The 19,573-nt window shown below is 36.6% G+C and overlaps 2 protein-coding genes and 2 long non-coding RNA genes across 4 annotated transcripts in view; 2 read left to right on the forward strand and 2 right to left on the reverse strand.

The window, feature by feature from the left end:
• The window catches only part of LOC128230224 (dynein axonemal heavy chain 8-like), a 63,023-nt gene extending 51,728 nt beyond the window's left edge, over positions 1-11,295 (forward strand). Inside the window, exons 56-69 of the mRNA XM_052942320.1 lie at positions 907-1,021; positions 1,704-1,894; positions 2,494-2,734; positions 3,229-3,431; positions 3,918-3,991; positions 4,644-4,796; positions 6,603-6,758; positions 7,168-7,284; positions 7,659-7,760; positions 8,247-8,407; positions 8,768-8,924; positions 9,459-9,611; positions 10,182-10,371; positions 10,767-11,295. Coding sequence (XP_052798280.1) covers positions 907-1,021; positions 1,704-1,894; positions 2,494-2,734; positions 3,229-3,431; positions 3,918-3,991; positions 4,644-4,796; positions 6,603-6,758; positions 7,168-7,284; positions 7,659-7,760; positions 8,247-8,407; positions 8,768-8,924; positions 9,459-9,611; positions 10,182-10,371; positions 10,767-11,176 — 2,423 coding nt within the window. The 3' untranslated portion in view covers positions 11,177-11,295. The remainder of the gene's footprint in view (positions 1-906; positions 1,022-1,703; positions 1,895-2,493; positions 2,735-3,228; positions 3,432-3,917; positions 3,992-4,643; positions 4,797-6,602; positions 6,759-7,167; positions 7,285-7,658; positions 7,761-8,246; positions 8,408-8,767; positions 8,925-9,458; positions 9,612-10,181; positions 10,372-10,766) is intronic.
• On the reverse strand, positions 5,496-6,675 carry LOC128230231 (uncharacterized). The gene is made up of 3 exons (XR_008260187.1): positions 6,123-6,675; positions 5,738-5,883; positions 5,496-5,625 (listed from the first exon to the last, which is right to left on the reverse strand). It is a non-coding gene; the product is annotated as an uncharacterized LOC128230231 (long non-coding RNA).
• A 1,454-nt stretch (positions 11,296-12,749) lies between the features above and the next one.
• Positions 12,750-13,629, reverse strand: LOC128238400 (uncharacterized). The gene is made up of 3 exons (XR_008261695.1): positions 13,377-13,629; positions 12,992-13,137; positions 12,750-12,879 (listed from the first exon to the last, which is right to left on the reverse strand). It is a non-coding gene; the product is annotated as an uncharacterized LOC128238400 (long non-coding RNA).
• A 250-nt stretch (positions 13,630-13,879) lies between these two features.
• On the forward strand, positions 13,880-18,549 carry LOC128238395 (dynein axonemal heavy chain 8-like). Its single transcript, XM_052954289.1, has 8 exons — positions 13,880-14,012; positions 14,422-14,538; positions 14,913-15,014; positions 15,501-15,661; positions 16,022-16,178; positions 16,713-16,865; positions 17,436-17,625; positions 18,021-18,549. The coding sequence occupies exons 1-8, from the start codon at positions 13,956-13,958 to the stop codon at positions 18,428-18,430; spliced, it is 1,347 nt and encodes a 448-aa protein (XP_052810249.1). The 5' UTR covers positions 13,880-13,955; the 3' UTR covers positions 18,431-18,549.
• The last annotated feature ends 1,024 nt before the right edge of the window (positions 18,550-19,573 follow it).

The following is a 19,573-nucleotide window of genomic DNA, read 5'->3' on the forward strand; positions in this document are numbered from 1 at the left end:
AAACTATCGATCTTGTTATTGTTTGAATTGTGTCAGCAGGTCCCGTATCAACATTTTAGTAAGTGTTGATTTATTATATTTTAAATGTAGTGTTGCCATAAGTGTTTCAATTTTACATTTAAAAGTGATTTCAAGTGGCTGATCTTTTCCCGCGTTATTGTGACGTCATTTGAAAAAATGTTTCCGGTTACAGTCGGGTCGTTCTTTTTACAGAATGGGTAATACGTAATAAAGGATTACTGAAAGGTTTTCTTAAATGAAATGAAATATTTTTTAACAATTCTTGAATGAAATAATGAACTATTGGTGTACATATAAGGAATGAATTACCGGATATGAACGCAATTTGGCTGGTCAAAGTTTGCGTGGAGTACTTCGGACTCCATACTCTTAGACCTGCTCAATTGCGTTCATACCCCGATAATGACATCAACCCCGCAATTTATTCCTTAATTAAACTTAATCAGAATTATTGTCATGAAGAATTTGATATGTTTTATTAGCTTGAAACTGGGTAACATGGGGTCAAAAACAAGGTCAAATATAAATGCTTTACTATTGTATCATTCTTTTATTTCATACAATTGCAAACAAACTCATATCTCATAGTCATCTTTGATAAGACTCCATCACACTGCAGCAGTATTGCATGTTTCAGATGGAATATTTTATCATCACTTGATTAAATCCAACCCATCTTCTCTGCCTTACCAGCCACAGAGGATATCAAATCAGTTCAACAAATTTGCTTGTTTTCCCAATTTGAGGACCTAGTTCACTTATTTTTTTTTCCATTTGAAAAGGCACAAGCAGTTAAATTAATTTGAGAAAAAATAACCCTTTGATGTTGATTTTTTTTGAAAACCGGATCAAATTAAAAAAAAATTGCTTTCTGTTTTTTTCCAGTGGCAACTAGAGGCAGTATCCTGTATTTCCTGATCTGTGACATGACCATTGTGAACAAGATGTACCAGACCTCTCTCTTACAATTTCTTGGCATCTTTGACATCTCAATGGCAAGGTTGGATAAACTCTTTGTTTAACGATTGTAGCAAATCAGAAAACTACTAATAGAATCATGCCAAAGTCGCTGTTTCCTGGTTAGAAACAAGTACTGTTGTCTATTTGAAAGGCAGTTAGAAATTTTCATGATCGGGATCGAATCCTGAACTTTTTAGCGGAGAAGCTTGGGCTTATGATACGCCCGACAAACAAAGTTAAAAGGGGGTATATTGGAGTCCACTTGTTGTCTGATTAAGTTCTGCTTAATCAAAATGGTGGAGAAATTTATAGAGTATTAGTAAATTGGGGGGTTGGGGGTTCAAACCCCGGCCTCGGCATTTAAAGGGTAGTACTTGGAAAATGGTGTACTGGTTCAACCCAGGAAAGACTACAAATTGCTGTCACTTGTGGCACTCGAACACATTTTGAGTCATGATGGCGTCATGGGTGGTCAAGCCATAATGCAGCCAATGGGCCTCTGGAGGCAGACCTTGATAAACAAAATCCAAACACAGGTTAATTTAGGAGACTTCAACTTGTTCTTCAGGAAACTTTAACTTATAACCACAACAAAACATGTCTGCTTGTTAAGCAGGATACTGGCTACATGACAACATTCCCTGACAATGTAACATACATGTAGCCAATGTTGTCACTAATTTCTGTGGTGCCCTGAAAATATCATTTGACAACTATTTCAGATCTGATAAGAGCCCAGTACCTGCCAAGCGTATCCAAAACATCATTGACTACTTGACATTTGAGTCATTCCGCTACACGTGCCGAGGTCTTTATGAAGAACACAAATTCCTCTTTGTGTTGCTCATGACCTTCAAGATTGACATGCAGCAGGGCTGTGTTAAGCATGATGAATTCCAGACATTCATCAAAGGTGATATACTGGGTTTTGGAAAGATCATTTTTCAGTCCTGGAAAGCAGAATTTGAGATGTGACTCATTTTCTTGCTTACCGGTATCTTCAATGTGTCTTAAGAGAAGTTTTGAACATTAGCCTGACTTCATCATATTCAAATCTTGAATAAAGTTCTGTAGTCATTTTACGTGTGTCAGAGCTTGTGCTAATTTGATCACTGTTATATAATTGTTTATGGATAGATCTTGTCTAAAACAAATATTAGAACACAGAATGTTTTTGCCAAGATAGATCAAATTTACTATGGACTAGGATGAGGTGAAATTAACAAATGAAGTGTGTTCATGTTTTTTTTAGAAATGGTTAAGGTATAGCCTTGATTTCATCATTTGCTTATTTTCCGCTGCCATAGATGTCAAGCAAAAACCTAGTGTTAGCCATTGAAAATATTCACATGTAACATTGTACAAGTGTTAGCAATGATGACAATGTGTGTATGTGTTGCAAATCATACTATTTGAATTTGAGTGTTTCAAAACCAAGAAAAAACATATCTGCTTGGAGTGCATTTTTTAGTTATTCTGGTAATCATTTTATACCCTACAAATCATTCAAAGGTGGAGCGGCCCTTGACTTAAATGCCGTGACCCCAAAGCCATTCAGATGGATCTCAGACATAACCTGGCTAAATCTAGTCCAGCTGAGTGGCCTGGGCCAGTTCTCTGAGATTCTCAACCAGGTGACCCGCAATAACCAAGGCTGGAAGGCGTGGTTCGATACTGATGCACCTGAGGAGGAGATTATGCCTGATGGATACAATGCTGCACTCGACTCATTCAAGAAACTTCTCTTGATCAGGTTACCCCCTGTTGTTCAAACATGAGAACTTTACAAGTTAATTTAAAAGCTTAATTAAATTCATATTTTAGATGACATGAAGTTATGAATTACACATAGGTGCAGTCCCCATAATAACCAGTAGTCCTATAGTCTGAAACTACCAGGATATGACCCAAACTCATGCTTTTAAAAGTTTGTGAGTCCTTGAAAACATTCTGACCTTGAAATGACTTCTCAAATGGAAATATTTATTTTGCAGACTCTAATGGATATATCCTTCTAAAAGAAGTTTAGAAAATCCTGTTCATCTAAAACCATCAGTAAACAGAGAAAAATATCTTATCTTGTACCTAGTCTTACAGAAATTTGACTATAAAATAAGTTTTTTTGTTTTTTTTTATCTCAGCTTGTAAACCTGTACTACACTGATAAGCATAAAACTTATATTTTACTATTGATACCACTATAGTTGATGACATATTTGTCCTATGTTTATGTTCTATGCATTGTAGATGTTGGTGTCCGGACCGCACGGTCCCCCAGGCTAGGAAGTATATCAGTGACAGTATGGGCTCTGCATATGCTGAGGCTGTGTTGTTGAACCTTGAAGCCACCTGGGAAGAGAGTGACACTCGCACACCCCTGATTTGTTTCCTCTCGATGGGATCGGACCCAACTAACCAGATAGAAGGGCTCTGTAAGAAGAGACAGCTAGGTGAGTGAAGTTTTAAAGGGACTAGACACAAGATGGTCCAAAAATCGGTAAATACAGCATTTCCTCAAAACAAGTCTAGAATTGTCAATGCAAGCTAGTAGGAGGCTGATTATACATCACTTAACATGGTTAAAATAATAAACGCAACAATCATGTTGATGTCTCATCTGTGTTTCCCCATTTAAGATTGCACGTAATGGTTTCCCAATTTGAATATCAGTTTATGAGTAAAAATAAACTGACCCTACTTTTAAACTGGGCTTTACATGGTGAACAACCCTAGTAAATTTCAAATTGGAAAACTGCAAAAACTGTGAAAGATGCATGTGTTGTAAGCGATGTGATACATCAGTCAGTAAGATTCAATGTGTTGTGCACAACAATGTCAATTTTATGTATGGTTTTGACAATTTTCTTTTTATTTGCAAAACGATTGTATAATGTATAAGGGATTTTCAGACAAGCTGCTTTAATACCTATTTCCAGAGTTTAGAGCAATATCGATGGGCCAGGGACAGGAAGTCCATGCCAGAAAACTAATCCATGCTTTTATGCAGACTGTAAGTATTGTATTGTTTTATAACAATAATTTTATTAGCTCCCATGAGGACTACCTACTCCGGGTGAGTTTTTCTGTCTTTTGATGTCTGTCTTCTGTCTGTCAACAATTAAGCTTTCATTAGCAATTAGGCTATTAGGTTTGTTTTCTGCATGCATTATAGATATATTTCATTGTGACATTGCTGCTTCTGATAGGGTTGGTGAGATTTTGATCAAATCTGTAAAAAAAAATTCAACATTAACCACAAAATTGAGATAATAGAGTTCGACATAGCAAGTTTTGACTGTTTGTTTTATGTTGGATGAAAAAGGTCATAAGTAAATTATAGAAAGATGTTATGACCACAATGGCCAGACTCACATATCTCAGACGAGCACAGTAGAGCTCTCTAGAAATGTTTTTGGAACTTAATGAATGTCAGTCTACTGTCTGTACAGGTGTGTAAACAAAAGCTTAGTGCATATGAGTGGTTATATCTCCACTCTCCATCTCTCACACAAATTGTCAAGCCAAAAAGCCCCACTATAAGCAAAAAAGACTTCCATTAATTTTAACTGTTATTGTTTAAACATTATTTCTATATCAGTAGTAAATGAATGTTCACATGAATTGCAAAAAAATATGCTCTATTTGTTCTTGACGTATTCCAGGGTGGCTGGACACTGCTCCAGAACTGCCATCTGGGCCTTAACTTCATGGACGAGCTGCTAGATACGCTGGTACAGACCCCGCAGATACATGAGAACTTTCGTGTTTGGATTACAACTGAGCCTCATGACCAATTTCCCATAAGTCTATTACAGGTTTGTAACAATTGTCAGGACATGTCAAGTACTGAATCTCTCAGTCCACTTTTTGAGGCAATATGAGCAATGAATCTACACAAAATAGTATACTTTTATATAGTACAGTATAATTGAATTTATGGGATATGGCAATGTTACTTCTTCCTATACTTATAAATGCAAGGTTTTTTTTCTTTGCGTAATCATACTTCTCAAGACCTGCGTCTTTTACTAACACATCTTCAAAAAGGCAACCAGTGGTGTCGTAAACTGGTACTCCATTTCTAAAGAAATTGTTACCAGATGTCTCATCACATCACAGTGTAGGCCTCCATCGAGTTAACCAATTATCTATCCCGGGGAATCAAGGCAGGCTAAACTCTTGTAACAATGTATGTTAACCTCTTTACATCACAATGTAGGCCTCCATCAAGTTTACCAATGATCCATCCCGGGGAATCAAGGCTGGCTAAATACTTTCACTAATTTGAATATATTTTTTACCACTTTTCATCATAGTGTAGACCTCCATCAAGTTAACCAATAAGCAACCTCAATAAATAAAGGATGGCTACACATATCCAACTAGGCAGTCTGCGAAATAACTTTTCAGATGAACTTGCCCTTTCGGGCATCTCCCTGGCAATTTTAACTTGCCCGGACCAATTTTCACTTGCCCGAATAAATTTCAAATAAAATATAAAGCAAAGATCACATCAGAGTTGTTTTATTATTCTCTAAATGACAAAAGAAGAGAGAAAACAGTATCTTCTGTCATCTCGACATCATCATCATCATCATCATCGTCGTCTTTTTCACCAAAGAAGTCTTTCATGACACTCGTTTCCTGAAAAATTACAAGGCACATATTTACTCATGTAACGGTATAATAATTTTCTGAAATGAAATTTCATGCAATTACCTCTCAGCAACAACACAAGTTTTAGATATTTAAGTACCTGCTGTGCAATATCATCATCATCATCTATCCCTACTAGGTCCTCCGGCTCCTCATCTGTATCAGAAATGACAACTGTCTTGGAAGTTGTCGATTGATCCTCTTTGTGGCATTCAGTCGCCTACCCTGACCAGATGCTGTACTAGTCTATCAGAATAAAAAATAAAGGCCAATAAATTGCAGCACTGAATAGTTCATACCTAACCTTGCATGATATGCAGTAACAGGATTGCAGCAAAACATTTAACGAGGGACTGGGCATTAGGGATTGTAATGGTTTAAGTTCTAGAGTAGAATCAGTTTATTATATTATATATTATTTCAGCTGACTTAACATAGTTCACATAGCTATATATACTACAGTAATTAAAGAAAGGAGGTCTTACCATCCAATCAAGAATGGCTGGTTCAGGGTCAAATTTTTCAATATCTTCACTCTCAAGCTTAATAGTGAGCAAGTCATTTAGCCTGTCAGCCTTTAAATGACCCCTTCTCTTTGTTTTAAGCAGTTTCATTTGGCTGAATGTTGTTTCGTTTTTGACTGATGTAGGTGGCAGTGCATAGTTATAAGCGTCTGTTGATTCGGACTGCGGAGTAAGTGTACCAGTCGATACAGACCGCGTAAAACGTCATCAAATTTAGCGACTTTTACAAAGTCGAGTAATACGTCATCAAATTTAGCGTATTTACTTTGTTTGTTGATTTTCGGATAAACGATTTCGTTCTCTTTTTTCACTTGCCCGATCGGGCAAGCAAATACGATTTTTTACTTGCCCGGCGGGATTTTTACTTGCCCCGAGCATCGGGCACATGGGTTATTTCACAGACTGACTAGGTTCGTTTATTTTCTTTATGTCACATTGTAGGCCTCCATCAAGTTTACCAATGAGCCACCCCAGGGAATCAAGGCTGGCTTGAAGAGAACATATGCTGGAATCAGTCAGGACTATCTGGATGTCTGCTCCATGCCACAGTGGAAACCTATACTCTTCGGAGTCTCCTTCCTACATACTGTTGTACAGGTGAAATCAAATATTTCATAAGTTTTGGTTGGGCCTAGCCATCATGTACATTAGTGGTATTGTTATAGTGTATTAGAAAAACATATTTTGAAAAATCTTCAATTTTGCAGATTTTCAAGACGTGTTTGCAACATTTGAGCGTGTGGCTTTTGACCAAGCTTGTGTGTGCTTACAACACAAGCTGTATGATATAAGCTAAAATTTAAAGTGGTTAGACGATATTATTTCATGCTCTCCAGTGTTATATTTTATAACAATGGTGTATTATATCATGATCAGTTTTGGGTTTGAAACAGTCAGTTATATTTTATACAATTTCACTGTTTCTCTCATTTAAAATGTTCACTGTAAAACAAGAATGTAAATGTTTGTTCATAAATCTTCTTCACATTAATGGTATCAATTACAGGAAAGAAGAAAGTTTGGACCCCTTGGTTGGAACATTCCCTATGAATTCAATTCGTCCGATTGGCAGGCTAGCGTGCAGTTTTGCCAAAACCATCTTGATGATATGGACATGAAAAAGGTTTGGTGAAAACCAGTCACAAAGTTGTAAATTTGTTAGCCACATAATGGGATGATTTGTTTGGTCATTTTGCCTTTGAGGATACATTAATTTCATGAATGTATTAATACAATAATGAAATATAAAAAAGATCTTGCTGCAGTTTTAGCTGTCGTGTTATGTCCAGCAAAATGGGCTTAAAATGGTTTTCTCTCAAAACAGACCAATGTGTCATGAGTGTTGAACAAAACAAATGCACAAAGCAAAACAGACACTTAAGTGTAGGAAATCAAATTTAAAATCCAGAAATTAAAATATATAATGGGTGGCAAGAGTTTCAAGAAGAATGTGTAAGAAGACAGAGATGTCTGTGATACATGTGTTTGTATTTTCAGGGAGTGTCCTGGGTGACAGTTCGCTATATGCTTGGAGAGGTACAGTATGGAGGCAGAGTCACTGATGACTATGACAAGAGGCTTCTCAACACATTTGCCAGGGTAACTTAGAAAGATTATGCTTCATTTTGAGTGTCTGTCACCTGGTACCAGTCTTGATACATGTTTGGAGGGCATTTTTTTTACATATATTTCATTAAAATTTACATTATATAAGTACTACCATGGAATGCTAGTACAATTGTATATTAAACAAAAAAAGATTGACAACTGTTTTTATTAAAGTTTCGAATCAAAAAAAAGTGACAGTGTTAGCTGATGGATCCAATCCACATTGTTACTCAAGTGCAAAGCAATTGAAGCCTGACATTGTTTGTGTGTGTGTTTTGTGCATGTCGAACTGAGCACCAGAAATGACTGTAAAGCAAATGCACAATAAACATGCAGTAGTCTGTAACATGACTTCTTTATTGTTGCAAAATCATGCATTGGTTTAACTAATTTTTCATAGGCATGTTTCACATGGTAATTTTGAGAATGGTAGTAAAACTGACATTTCTTTGTTATTAACTGATATATTTGTCACAGGTGTGGTTTGGAGACTTCATGTTTGCAGACAGCTTTCAGTTCTACACTGGCTACAAGATCCCCAAGGTTAAGACGTATGACATGTTTATGCAGCACATAGAGCTTCTACCACTGGTCGACTCACCGGAGGCTTTTGGACTCCACCCAAATGCTGACATCACGTAAGTCTTCAGTTGCTTGCCCAAAACCTACAAGTTTTATTGGCCAATTTTCTGCCGGTGTGTTTTTCTGTCATGACTTGCAAATTCCCTTTTAAGATTTTTAACATAAAACTTCTGAGGTAATTCCCGTAAGGTTGCAGTTCTGTGGGTTTGTACAATATAAGTATATAAATTTATGATTTCAATAGGCTTATCAGGTGCCATGTTTTATATCAACTTTGGAGCTTAAAAACACATCAGCACAATACAGATGCATGTTATTACACAAAATGGGTCATGATATATTTAAGATTTTTACATTAGGATTTGGAAACGAAAACTATTGGTAGTTTGATAATGAAGTGCCATATCCACCATCAGGTACCAGACCAACATGGCAGCCAACATTTTGGACACCACTATGAGTATCCAACCCAAAGAAGGAGGAGCTGGAGCTGGTGAGAGCAGGGAAACGGTTGTGTTCCGTATGGCTGAGGACATGCTCGATAAACTTCCGGCAGATTACATTCCTCATGAGGTTTGTTCAGGGTGCTTGCTGGTGATTTCAGGCCATTTTCTGGTCTTAAAATAATGGCAAAACGAGGATGAAATTTGAATAATGTTGACTTACTTTTGTCCAAGCAAAACACACAAGTGGAATTTCATCACATTAAATGAAGAGAAGGACAGGAAAACTGGGATATTGGACAAAAGAAATATTTTGGGTTTGATTGGAAGGGAGTGCTAGACAGTGTGTTTTTTGTAATTTTCTAAGTTAGCACAATTGCCACTCGCAATATACTTAAATTTTATTCTTGGATTTACATGCAGTTCTGCCAAAAACATAACACATCTGTTTTGCAGTTGCTCAATAATGAACATTTTCTGATGTGTAATATTACTATTACAAAGTATGTAATCAAGCCAAGGAAAAGCCTTTTGATACAAAAATTGTCTGTGTTATAAAATGTTCAAAAAACCACATCTAATAAATACTAGTTTAGTCCAAGGGAACTGCAGTACCAAGTATTGAAATCAAGGATAGCTCACTATTGTTATATTCATTTAACAGGTAAAGGACAGGTTAAGGAAGATGGGCCATCTTCATCCCGTTAACATCTTCCTGAAGCAGGAGATTGATCGTATGCAGAGAGTGATCAATATTGTCCGCATAACCCTCAGTGATCTTAAACTGGCCATAGAGGGAACCATCATCATGTCAGAGGTATTGTATGCTTCTTTGTAAATGAATATAATCCAATTAATTATTAGACTCGTACTTGATATATATGTTTACCTGAGATATTGTGAAAATGAACACACTTTAAAGCATTATATTAAGTTCTCTTTTATTCAAAGAAAAAAGTGCAATTATTGTGGTAGCCTTGGTGTTGTCTGCAGCATTGGCTGTGCGTGCATTAACTTTAACCTTGGCCATGACACAGAAATGTTAAAAATATTTAAATAAAGTATATATTTACTGTTTTATTAATTATTGAGTTCTGCCCTTTCTTGGACTGGAAAAAAATTATGAATATATCGGTGGTGCTCTTGTTTGTTAAAGATTTGTTATCAAAGTTTTTTGTCAGTAAGCTAGGTGTTTGATCTGGTGCCTAATGTTCATTAGTTACTTATTACTTTTTCTAAAGCCAAGTTTTGGGCTTCCAAAAGTCTAAATCATTTCAAATACTTTTTCATATAAAATGCAGTGATTTTATTTCTTTTTCTTGAGCTATTGAACCTGAGACTTTTAAACTTGTAGTGTACATGACTGTATGATTCTGGTATCTTTCAGAACCTGCGTGATGCCCTGGACAACATGTTTGATGCCAAGGTTCCAAACCTGTGGCGTAAAATCTCCTGGCAGTCTTCCACTCTGGGATTCTGGTACACTGAACTGCTTGAGAGGAATGAACAGTTTAATCGCTGGATATTCCAGGGGAGGCCTGATGTATTCTGGATGACTGGGCTATTCAACCCACAAGGTATAAATCGTTTTCATTAATATTTCACAGCCTACTAGTAATGTTTGATTTTTACTCTGAAATGTTGATGTTCTTCCTTGTGTGTTGAAGTACTTTCTGGTGTATCTTGATGATTAATGATAAGTCCTTGATGTTTCAACTATCACTGGTATACTGCATACATGTACATTTAGTCTTGTAAATTAGGTACTTACAGAGAATAATTGTACCTAAAAAAAATAATTCTGGAAAAAAAGAAAATTAAAAACACTTACGAATAATATCTGCGGTCAAAAGTTAGAATCTAACTCCCAGATGATATGACCATTAGATATCAGATATTGCCATTGCTATCAAGAGTTGTTGCTGATAAATGAATGACAATTTTATTTCAACATACTGGTTTAAACTTTCAGGTTTCCTAACAGCTATGCGACAGGAGGTAACTCGAGCTCATAAAGGCTGGGCGCTGGACTCTGTCACCTTACACAATGATGTTCTCAAAGCAAGCAAGGAGGACATCACAAGTCCACCAGCGGAGGGCGTGTACATCTTCGGCCTGTACCTTGATGGAGCCTCCTGGGATAGGCGTAACTGTCGCCTTGCAGAGTCTCACCCCAAGGTGTTGTTCACGCTGCTCCCTGTGGTTCACATGTATGCCATCAACTCAACAGCGCCCAAAGACCCCAGGCTCTATCAGTGCCCCATTTACAAGAAGCCCCAAAGGACCGATCTCACCTATATATCGTTCATTGTTCTGAAAACCACACAAAGTCCTGATCACTGGACACTTCGAGGTGTAGGAGCCTTGTGTGACATCAAGTAACTTATTGACATTTTTTGAAGCAAACTAGGCTTCTATTTATTAATGCAGTTTTGTTTTAATTTATTTGTTCTTTCTCATTTATAATGTTAAGAATTACTGAAATAAACTACTTAGATTTACATTTTGTTATCGTACATTTTTATAATTTACCAAGGCAAAACAATATTTTGTGGATATGATATACATGTAGAAGAAAAAACATCAACAGGGTACAATGTAGTAGTACACTTTTTACAAGTTTGTCAAGTGTAAGAATCATAACTATGACAATATGTTTTGAATTGCATCTCTTCACATTTCAACGTTTGGCAGCATAATTTGACAAATAAGGTGGAAGCGAATTTATGACTAGATTGGTTGATTGTAATTTTTAATTGTGTGCAGTGCATGGTGCTATAATCTAAAGTCTGACACTCGCCCACATGTAATCAATTACCTTCCTTGATGTTCATTTTTTTATTTTACAAAGGAATTCAGATCGTAATGTGTTCTTACAAAAATGATAGATGTGACTACTTGACAACTTCTTTTATTATTGGTCAAATTTACTATGGACTAGGATGAGGTGAAATTAACAAATGAAGTGTGTTCATGTTTTTTTTAGAAATGGTTAAGGTATAGCCTTGATTTCATCATTTGCTTATTTTCCGCTGCCATAGATGTCAAGCAAAAACCTAGTGTTAGCCATTGAAAATATTCACATGTAACATTGTACAAGTGTTAGCAATGATGACAATGTGTGTATGTGTTGCAAATCATACTATTTGAATTTGAGTGTTTCAAAACCAAGAAAAAACATATCTGCTTGGAGTGCATTTTTTAGTTATTCTGGTAATCATTTTATACCCTACAAATCATTCAAAGGTGGAGCGGCCCTTGACTTAAATGCCGTGACCCCAAAGCCATTCAGATGGATCTCAGACATAACCTGGCTAAATCTAGTCCAGCTGAGTGGCCTGGGCCAGTTCTCTGAGATTCTCAACCAGGTGACCCGCAATAACCAAGGCTGGAAGGCGTGGTTCGATACTGATGCACCTGAGGAGGAGATTATGCCTGATGGATACAATGCTGCACTCGACTCATTCAAGAAACTTCTCTTGATCAGGTTACCCCCTGTTGTTCAAACATGAGAACTTTACAAGTTAATTTAAAAGCTTAATTGTCTCATCACATCACAGTGTAGGCCTCCATCGAGTTAACCAATTATCTATCCCGGGGAATCAAGGCAGGCTAAACTCTTGTAACAATGTATGTTAACCTCTTTACATCACAATGTAGGCCTCCATCAAGTTTACCAATGATCCATCCCGGGGAATCAAGGCTGGCTAAATACTTTCACTAATTTGAATATATTTTTTACCACTTTTCATCATAGTGTAGACCTCCATCAAGTTAACCAATAAGCAACCTCAATAAATAAAGGATGGCTACACATATCCAACTAGGCAGTCTGCGAAATAACTTTTCAGATGAACTTGCCCTTTCGGGCATCTCCCTGGCAATTTTAACTTGCCCGGACCAATTTTCACTTGCCCGAATAAATTTCAAATAAAATATAAAGCAAAGATCACATCAGAGTTGTTTTATTATTCTCTAAATGACAAAAGAAGAGAGAAAACAGTATCTTCTGTCATCTCGACATCATCATCATCATCATCATCGTCGTCTTTTTCACCAAAGAAGTCTTTCATGACACTCGTTTCCTGAAAAATTACAAGGCACATATTTACTCATGTAACGGTATAATAATTTTCTGAAATGAAATTTCATGCAATTACCTCTCAGCAACAACACAAGTTTTAGATATTTAAGTACCTGCTGTGCAATATCATCATCATCATCTATCCCTACTAGGTCCTCCGGCTCCTCATCTGTATCAGAAATGACAACTGTCTTGGAAGTTGTCGATTGATCCTCTTTGTGGCATTCAGTCGCCTACCCTGACCAGATGCTGTACTAGTCTATCAGAATAAAAAATAAAGGCCAATAAATTGCAGCACTGAATAGTTCATACCTAACCTTGCATGATATGCAGTAACAGGATTGCAGCAAAACATTTAACGAGGGACTGGGCATTAGGGATTGTAATGGTTTAAGTTCTAGAGTAGAATCAGTTTATTATATTATATATTATTTCAGCTGACTTAACATAGTTCACATAGCTATATATACTACAGTAATTAAAGAAAGGAGGTCTTACCATCCAATCAAGAATGGCTGGTTCAGGGTCAAATTTTTCAATATCTTCACTCTCAAGCTTAATAGTGAGCAAGTCATTTAGCCTGTCAGCCTTTAAATGACCCCTTCTCTTTGTTTTAAGCAGTTTCATTTGGCTGAATGTTGTTTCGTTTTTGACTGATGTAGGTGGCAGTGCATAGTTATAAGCGTCTGTTGATTCGGACTGCGGAGTAAGTGTACCAGTCGATACAGACCGCGTAAAACGTCATCAAATTTAGCGACTTTTACAAAGTCGAGTAATACGTCATCAAATTTAGCGTATTTACTTTGTTTGTTGATTTTCGGATAAACGATTTCGTTCTCTTTTTTCACTTGCCCGATCGGGCAAGCAAATACGATTTTTTACTTGCCCGGCGGGATTTTTACTTGCCCCGAGCATCGGGCACATGGGTTATTTCACAGACTGACTAGGTTCGTTTATTTTCTTTATGTCACATTGTAGGCCTCCATCAAGTTTACCAATGAGCCACCCCAGGGAATCAAGGCTGGCTTGAAGAGAACATATGCTGGAATCAGTCAGGACTATCTGGATGTCTGCTCCATGCCACAGTGGAAACCTATACTCTTCGGAGTCTCCTTCCTACATACTGTTGTACAGGTGAAATCAAATATTTCATAAGTTTTGGTTGGGCCTAGCCATCATGTACATTAGTGGTATTGTTATAGTGTATTAGAAAAACATATTTTGAAAAATCTTCAATTTTGCAGATTTTCAAGACGTGTTTGCAACATTTGAGCGTGTGGCTTTTGACCAAGCTTGTGTGTGCTTACAACACAAGCTGTATGATATAAGCTAAAATTTAAAGTGGTTAGACGATATTATTTCATGCTCTCCAGTGTTATATTTTATAACAATGGTGTATTATATCATGATCAGTTTTGGGTTTGAAACAGTCAGTTATATTTTATACAATTTCACTGTTTCTCTCATTTAAAATGTTCACTGTAAAACAAGAATGTAAATGTTTGTTCATAAATCTTCTTCACATTAATGGTATCAATTACAGGAAAGAAGAAAGTTTGGACCCCTTGGTTGGAACATTCCCTATGAATTCAATTCGTCCGATTGGCAGGCTAGCGTGCAGTTTTGCCAAAACCATCTTGATGATATGGACATGAAAAAGGTTTGGTGAAAACCAGTCACAAAGTTGTAAATTTGTTAGCCACATAATGGGATGATTTGTTTGGTCATTTTGCCTTTGAGGATACATTAATTTCATGAATGTATTAATACAATAATGAAATATAAAAAAGATCTTGCTGCAGTTTTAGCTGTCGTGTTATGTCCAGCAAAATGGGCTTAAAATGGTTTTCTCTCAAAACAGACCAATGTGTCATGAGTGTTGAACAAAACAAATGCACAAAGCAAAACAGACACTTAAGTGTAGGAAATCAAATTTAAAATCCAGAAATTAAAATATATAATGGGTGGCAAGAGTTTCAAGAAGAATGTGTAAGAAGACAGAGATGTCTGTGATACATGTGTTTGTATTTTCAGGGAGTGTCCTGGGTGACAGTTCGCTATATGCTTGGAGAGGTACAGTATGGAGGCAGAGTCACTGATGACTATGACAAGAGGCTTCTCAACACATTTGCCAGGGTAACTTAGAAAGATTATGCTTCATTTTGAGTGTCTGTCACCTGGTACCAGTCTTGATACATGTTTGGAGGGCATTTTTTTTACATATATTTCATTAAAATTTACATTATATAAGTACTACCATGGAATGCTAGTACAATTGTATATTAAACAAAAAAAGATTGACAACTGTTTTTATTAAAGTTTCGAATCAAAAAAAAGTGACAGTGTTAGCTGATGGATCCAATCCACATTGTTACTCAAGTGCAAAGCAATTGAAGCCTGACATTGTTTGTGTGTGTGTTTTGTGCATGTCGAACTGAGCACCAGAAATGACTGTAAAGCAAATGCACAATAAACATGCAGTAGTCTGTAACATGACTTCTTTATTGTTGCAAAATCATGCATTGGTTTAACTAATTTTTCATAGGCATGTTTCACATGGTAATTTTGAGAATGGTAGTAAAACTGACATTTCTTTGTTATTAACTGATATATTTGTCACAGGTGTGGTTTGGAGACTTCATGTTTGCAGACAGCTTTCAGTTCTACACTGGCTACAAGATCCCCAAGGTTAAGACGTATGACATGTTTATGCAGCACATAGAGCTTCTACCACTGGTCGACTCACCGGAGGCTTTTGGACTCCACCCAAATGCTGACATCACGTAAGTCTTCAGTTGCTTGCCCAAAACCTACAAGTTTTATTGGCCAATTTTCTGCCGGTGTGTTTTTCTGTCATGACTTGCAAATTCCCTTTTAAGATTTTTAACATAAAACTTCTGAGGTAATTCCCGTAAGGTTGCAGTTCTGTGGGTTTGTACAATATAAGTATATAAATTTATGATTTCAATAGGCTTATCAGGTGCCATGTTTTATATCAACTTTGGAGCTTAAAAACACATCAGCACAATACAGATGCATGTTATTACACAAAATGGGTCATGATATATTTAAGATTTTTACATTAGGATTTGGAAACGAAAACTATTGGTAGTTTGATAATGAAGTGCCATATCCACCATCAGGTACCAGACCAACATGGCAGCCAACATTTTGGACACCACTATGAGTATCCAACCCAAAGAAGGAGGAGCTGGAGCTGGTGAGAGCAGGGAAACGGTTGTGTTCCGTATGGCTGAGGACATGCTCGATAAACTTCCGGCAGATTACATTCCTCATGAGGTTTGTTCAGGGTGCTTGCTGGTGATTTCAGGCCATTTTCTGGTCTTAAAATAATGGCAAAACGAGGATGAAATTTGAATAATGTTGACTTACTTTTGTCCAAGCAAAACACACAAGTGGAATTTCATCACATTAAATGAAGAGAAGGACAGGAAAACTGGGATATTGGACAAAAGAAATATTTTGGGTTTGATTGGAAGGGAGTGCTAGACAGTGTGTTTTTTGTAATTTTCTAAGTTAGCACAATTGCCACTCGCAATATACTTAAATTTTATTCTTGGATTTACATGCAGTTCTGCCAAAAACATAACACATCTGTTTTGCAGTTGCTCAATAATGAACATTTTCTGATGTGTAATATTACTATTACAAAGTATGTAATCAAGCCAAGGAAAAGCCTTTTGATACAAAAATTGTCTGTGTTATAAAATGTTCAAAAAACCACATCTAATAAATACTAGTTTAGTCCAAGGGAACTGCAGTACCAAGTATTGAAATCAAGGATAGCTCACTATTGTTATATTCATTTAACAGGTAAAGGACAGGTTAAGGAAGATGGGCCATCTTCATCCCGTTAACATCTTCCTGAAGCAGGAGATTGATCGTATGCAGAGAGTGATCAATATTGTCCGCATAACCCTCAGTGATCTTAAACTGGCCATAGAGGGAACCATCATCATGTCAGAGGTATTGTATGCTTCTTTGTAAATGAATATAATCCAATTAATTATTAGACTCGTACTTGATATATATGTTTACCTGAGATATTGTGAAAATGAACACACTTTAAAGCATTATATTAAGTTCTCTTTTATTCAAAGAAAAAAGTGCAATTATTGTGGTAGCCTTGGTGTTGTCTGCAGCATTGGCTGTGCGTGCATTAACTTTAACCTTGGCCATGACACAGAAATGTTAAAAATATTTAAATAAAGTATATATTTACTGTTTTATTAATTATTGAGTTCTGCCCTTTCTTGGACTGGAAAAAAATTATGAATATATCGGTGGTGCTCTTGTTTGTTAAAGATTTGTTATCAAAGTTTTTTGTCAGTAAGCTAGGTGTTTGATCTGGTGCCTAATGTTCATTAGTTACTTATTACTTTTTCTAAAGCCAAGTTTTGGGCTTCCAAAAGTCTAAATCATTTCAAATACTTTTTCATATAAAATGCAGTGATTTTATTTCTTTTTCTTGAGCTATTGAACCTGAGACTTTTAAACTTGTAGTGTACATGACTGTATGATTCTGGTATCTTTCAGAACCTGCGTGATGCCCTGGACAACATGTTTGATGCCAAGGTTCCAAACCTGTGGCGTAAAATCTCCTGGCAGTCTTCCACTCTGGGATTCTGGTACACTGAACTGCTTGAGAGGAATGAACAGTTTAATCGCTGGATATTCCAGGGGAGGCCTGATGTATTCTGGATGACTGGGCTATTCAACCCACAAGGTATAAATCGTTTTCATTAATATTTCACAGCCTACTAGTAATGTTTGATTTTTACTCTGAAATGTTGATGTTCTTCCTTGTGTGTTGAAGTACTTTCTGGTGTATCTTGATGATTAATGATAAGTCCTTGATGTTTCAACTATCACTGGTATACTGCATACATGTACATTTAGTCTTGTAAATTAGGTACTTACAGAGAATAATTGTACCTAAAAAAAATAATTCTGGAAAAAAAGAAAATTAAAAACACTTACGAATAATATCTGCGGTCAAAAGTTAGAATCTAACTCCCAGATGATATGACCATTAGATATCAGATATTGCCATTGCTATCAAGAGTTGTTGCTGATAAATGAATGACAATTTTATTTCAACATACTGGTTTAAACTTTCAGGTTTCCTAACAGCTATGCGACAGGAGGTAACTCGAGCTCATAAAGGCTGGGCGCTGGACTCTGTCACCTTACACAATGATGTTCTCAAAGCAAGCAAGGAGGACATCACAAGTCCACCAGCGGAGGGCGTGTACATCTTCGGCCTGTACCTTGATGGAGCCTCCTGGGATAGGCGTAACTGTCGCCTTGCAGAGTCTCACCCCAAGGTGTTGTTCACGCTGCTCCCTGTGGTTCACATGTATGCCATCAACTCAACAGCGCCCAAAGACCCCAGGCTCTATCAGTGCCCCATTTACAAGAAGCCCCAAAGGACCGATCTCACCTATATATCGTTCATTGTTCTGAAAACCACACAAAGTCCTGATCACTGGACACTTCGAGGTGTAGGAGCCTTGTGTGACATCAAGTAACTTATTGACATTTTTTGAAGCAAACTAGGCTTCTATTTATTAATGCAGTTTTGTTTTAATTTATTTGTTCTTTCTCATTTATAATGTTAAGAATTACTGAAATAAACTACTTAGATTTACATTTTGTTATCGTACATTTTTATAATTTACCAAGGCAAAACAATATTTTGTGGATATGATATACATGTAGAAGAAAAAACATCAACAGGGTACAATGTAGTAGTACACTTTTTACAAGTTTGTCAAGTGTAAGAATCATAACTATGACAATATGTTTTGAATTGCATCTCTTCACATTTCAACGTTTGGCAGCATAATTTGACAAATAAGGTGGAAGCGAATTTATGACTAGATTGGTTGATTGTAATTTTTAATTGTGTGCAGTGCATGGTGCTATAATCTAAAGTCTGACACTCGCCCACATGTAATCAATTACCTTCCTTGATGTTCATTTTTTTATTTTACAAAGGAATTCAGATCGTAATGTGTTCTTACAAAAATGATAGATGTGACTACTTGACAACTTCTTTTATTATTGGTCAAATTTACTATGGACTAGGATGAGGTGAAATTAACAAATGAAGTGTGTTCATGTTTTTTTTAGAAATGGTTAAGGTATAGCCTTGATTTCATCATTTGCTTATTTTCCGCTGCCATAGATGTCAAGCAAAAACCTAGTGTTAGCCATTGAAAATATTCACATGTAACATTGTACAAGTGTTAGCAATGATGACAATGTGTGTATGTGTTGCAAATCATACTATTTGAATTTGAGTGTTTCAAAACCAAGAAAAAACATATCTGCTTGGAGTGCATTTTTTAGTTATTCTGGTAATCATTTTATACCCTACAAATCATTCAAAGGTGGAGCGGCCCTTGACTTAAATGCCGTGACCCCAAAGCCATTCAGATGGATCTCAGACATAACCTGGCTAAATCTAGTCCAGCTGAGTGGCCTGGGCCAGTTCTCTGAGATTCTCAACCAGGTGACCCGCAATAACCAAGGCTGGAAGGCGTGGTTCGATACTGATGCACCTGAGGAGGAGATTATGCCTGATGGATACAATGCTGCACTCGACTCATTCAAGAAACTTCTCTTGATCAGGTTACCCCCTGTTGTTCAAACATGAGAACTTTACAAGT

The sequence above is a fragment of the Mya arenaria genome, chromosome 1, assembly GCF_026914265.1.
Source record: "Mya arenaria isolate MELC-2E11 chromosome 1, ASM2691426v1".
Taxonomy (NCBI): Eukaryota; Metazoa; Mollusca; class Bivalvia; order Myida; family Myidae; genus Mya; species Mya arenaria.

Bases quoted from the DNA above. Each gene is read 5' to 3' on its own strand.
- LOC128238395 (XM_052954289.1), top strand. From the start codon at position 13,956: ATGCCACAGTGGAAACCTATACTCTTCGGAGTCTCCTTCCTACATACT. The intron at 15,015-15,500 runs GTAACTTAGAAA...TATTTGTCACAG, and splicing joins TTCTCAACACATTTGCCAGG to GTGTGGTTTGGAGACTTCAT. The intron at 16,179-16,712 runs GTTTGTTCAGGG...TTCATTTAACAG, and splicing joins CAGATTACATTCCTCATGAG to GTAAAGGACAGGTTAAGGAA.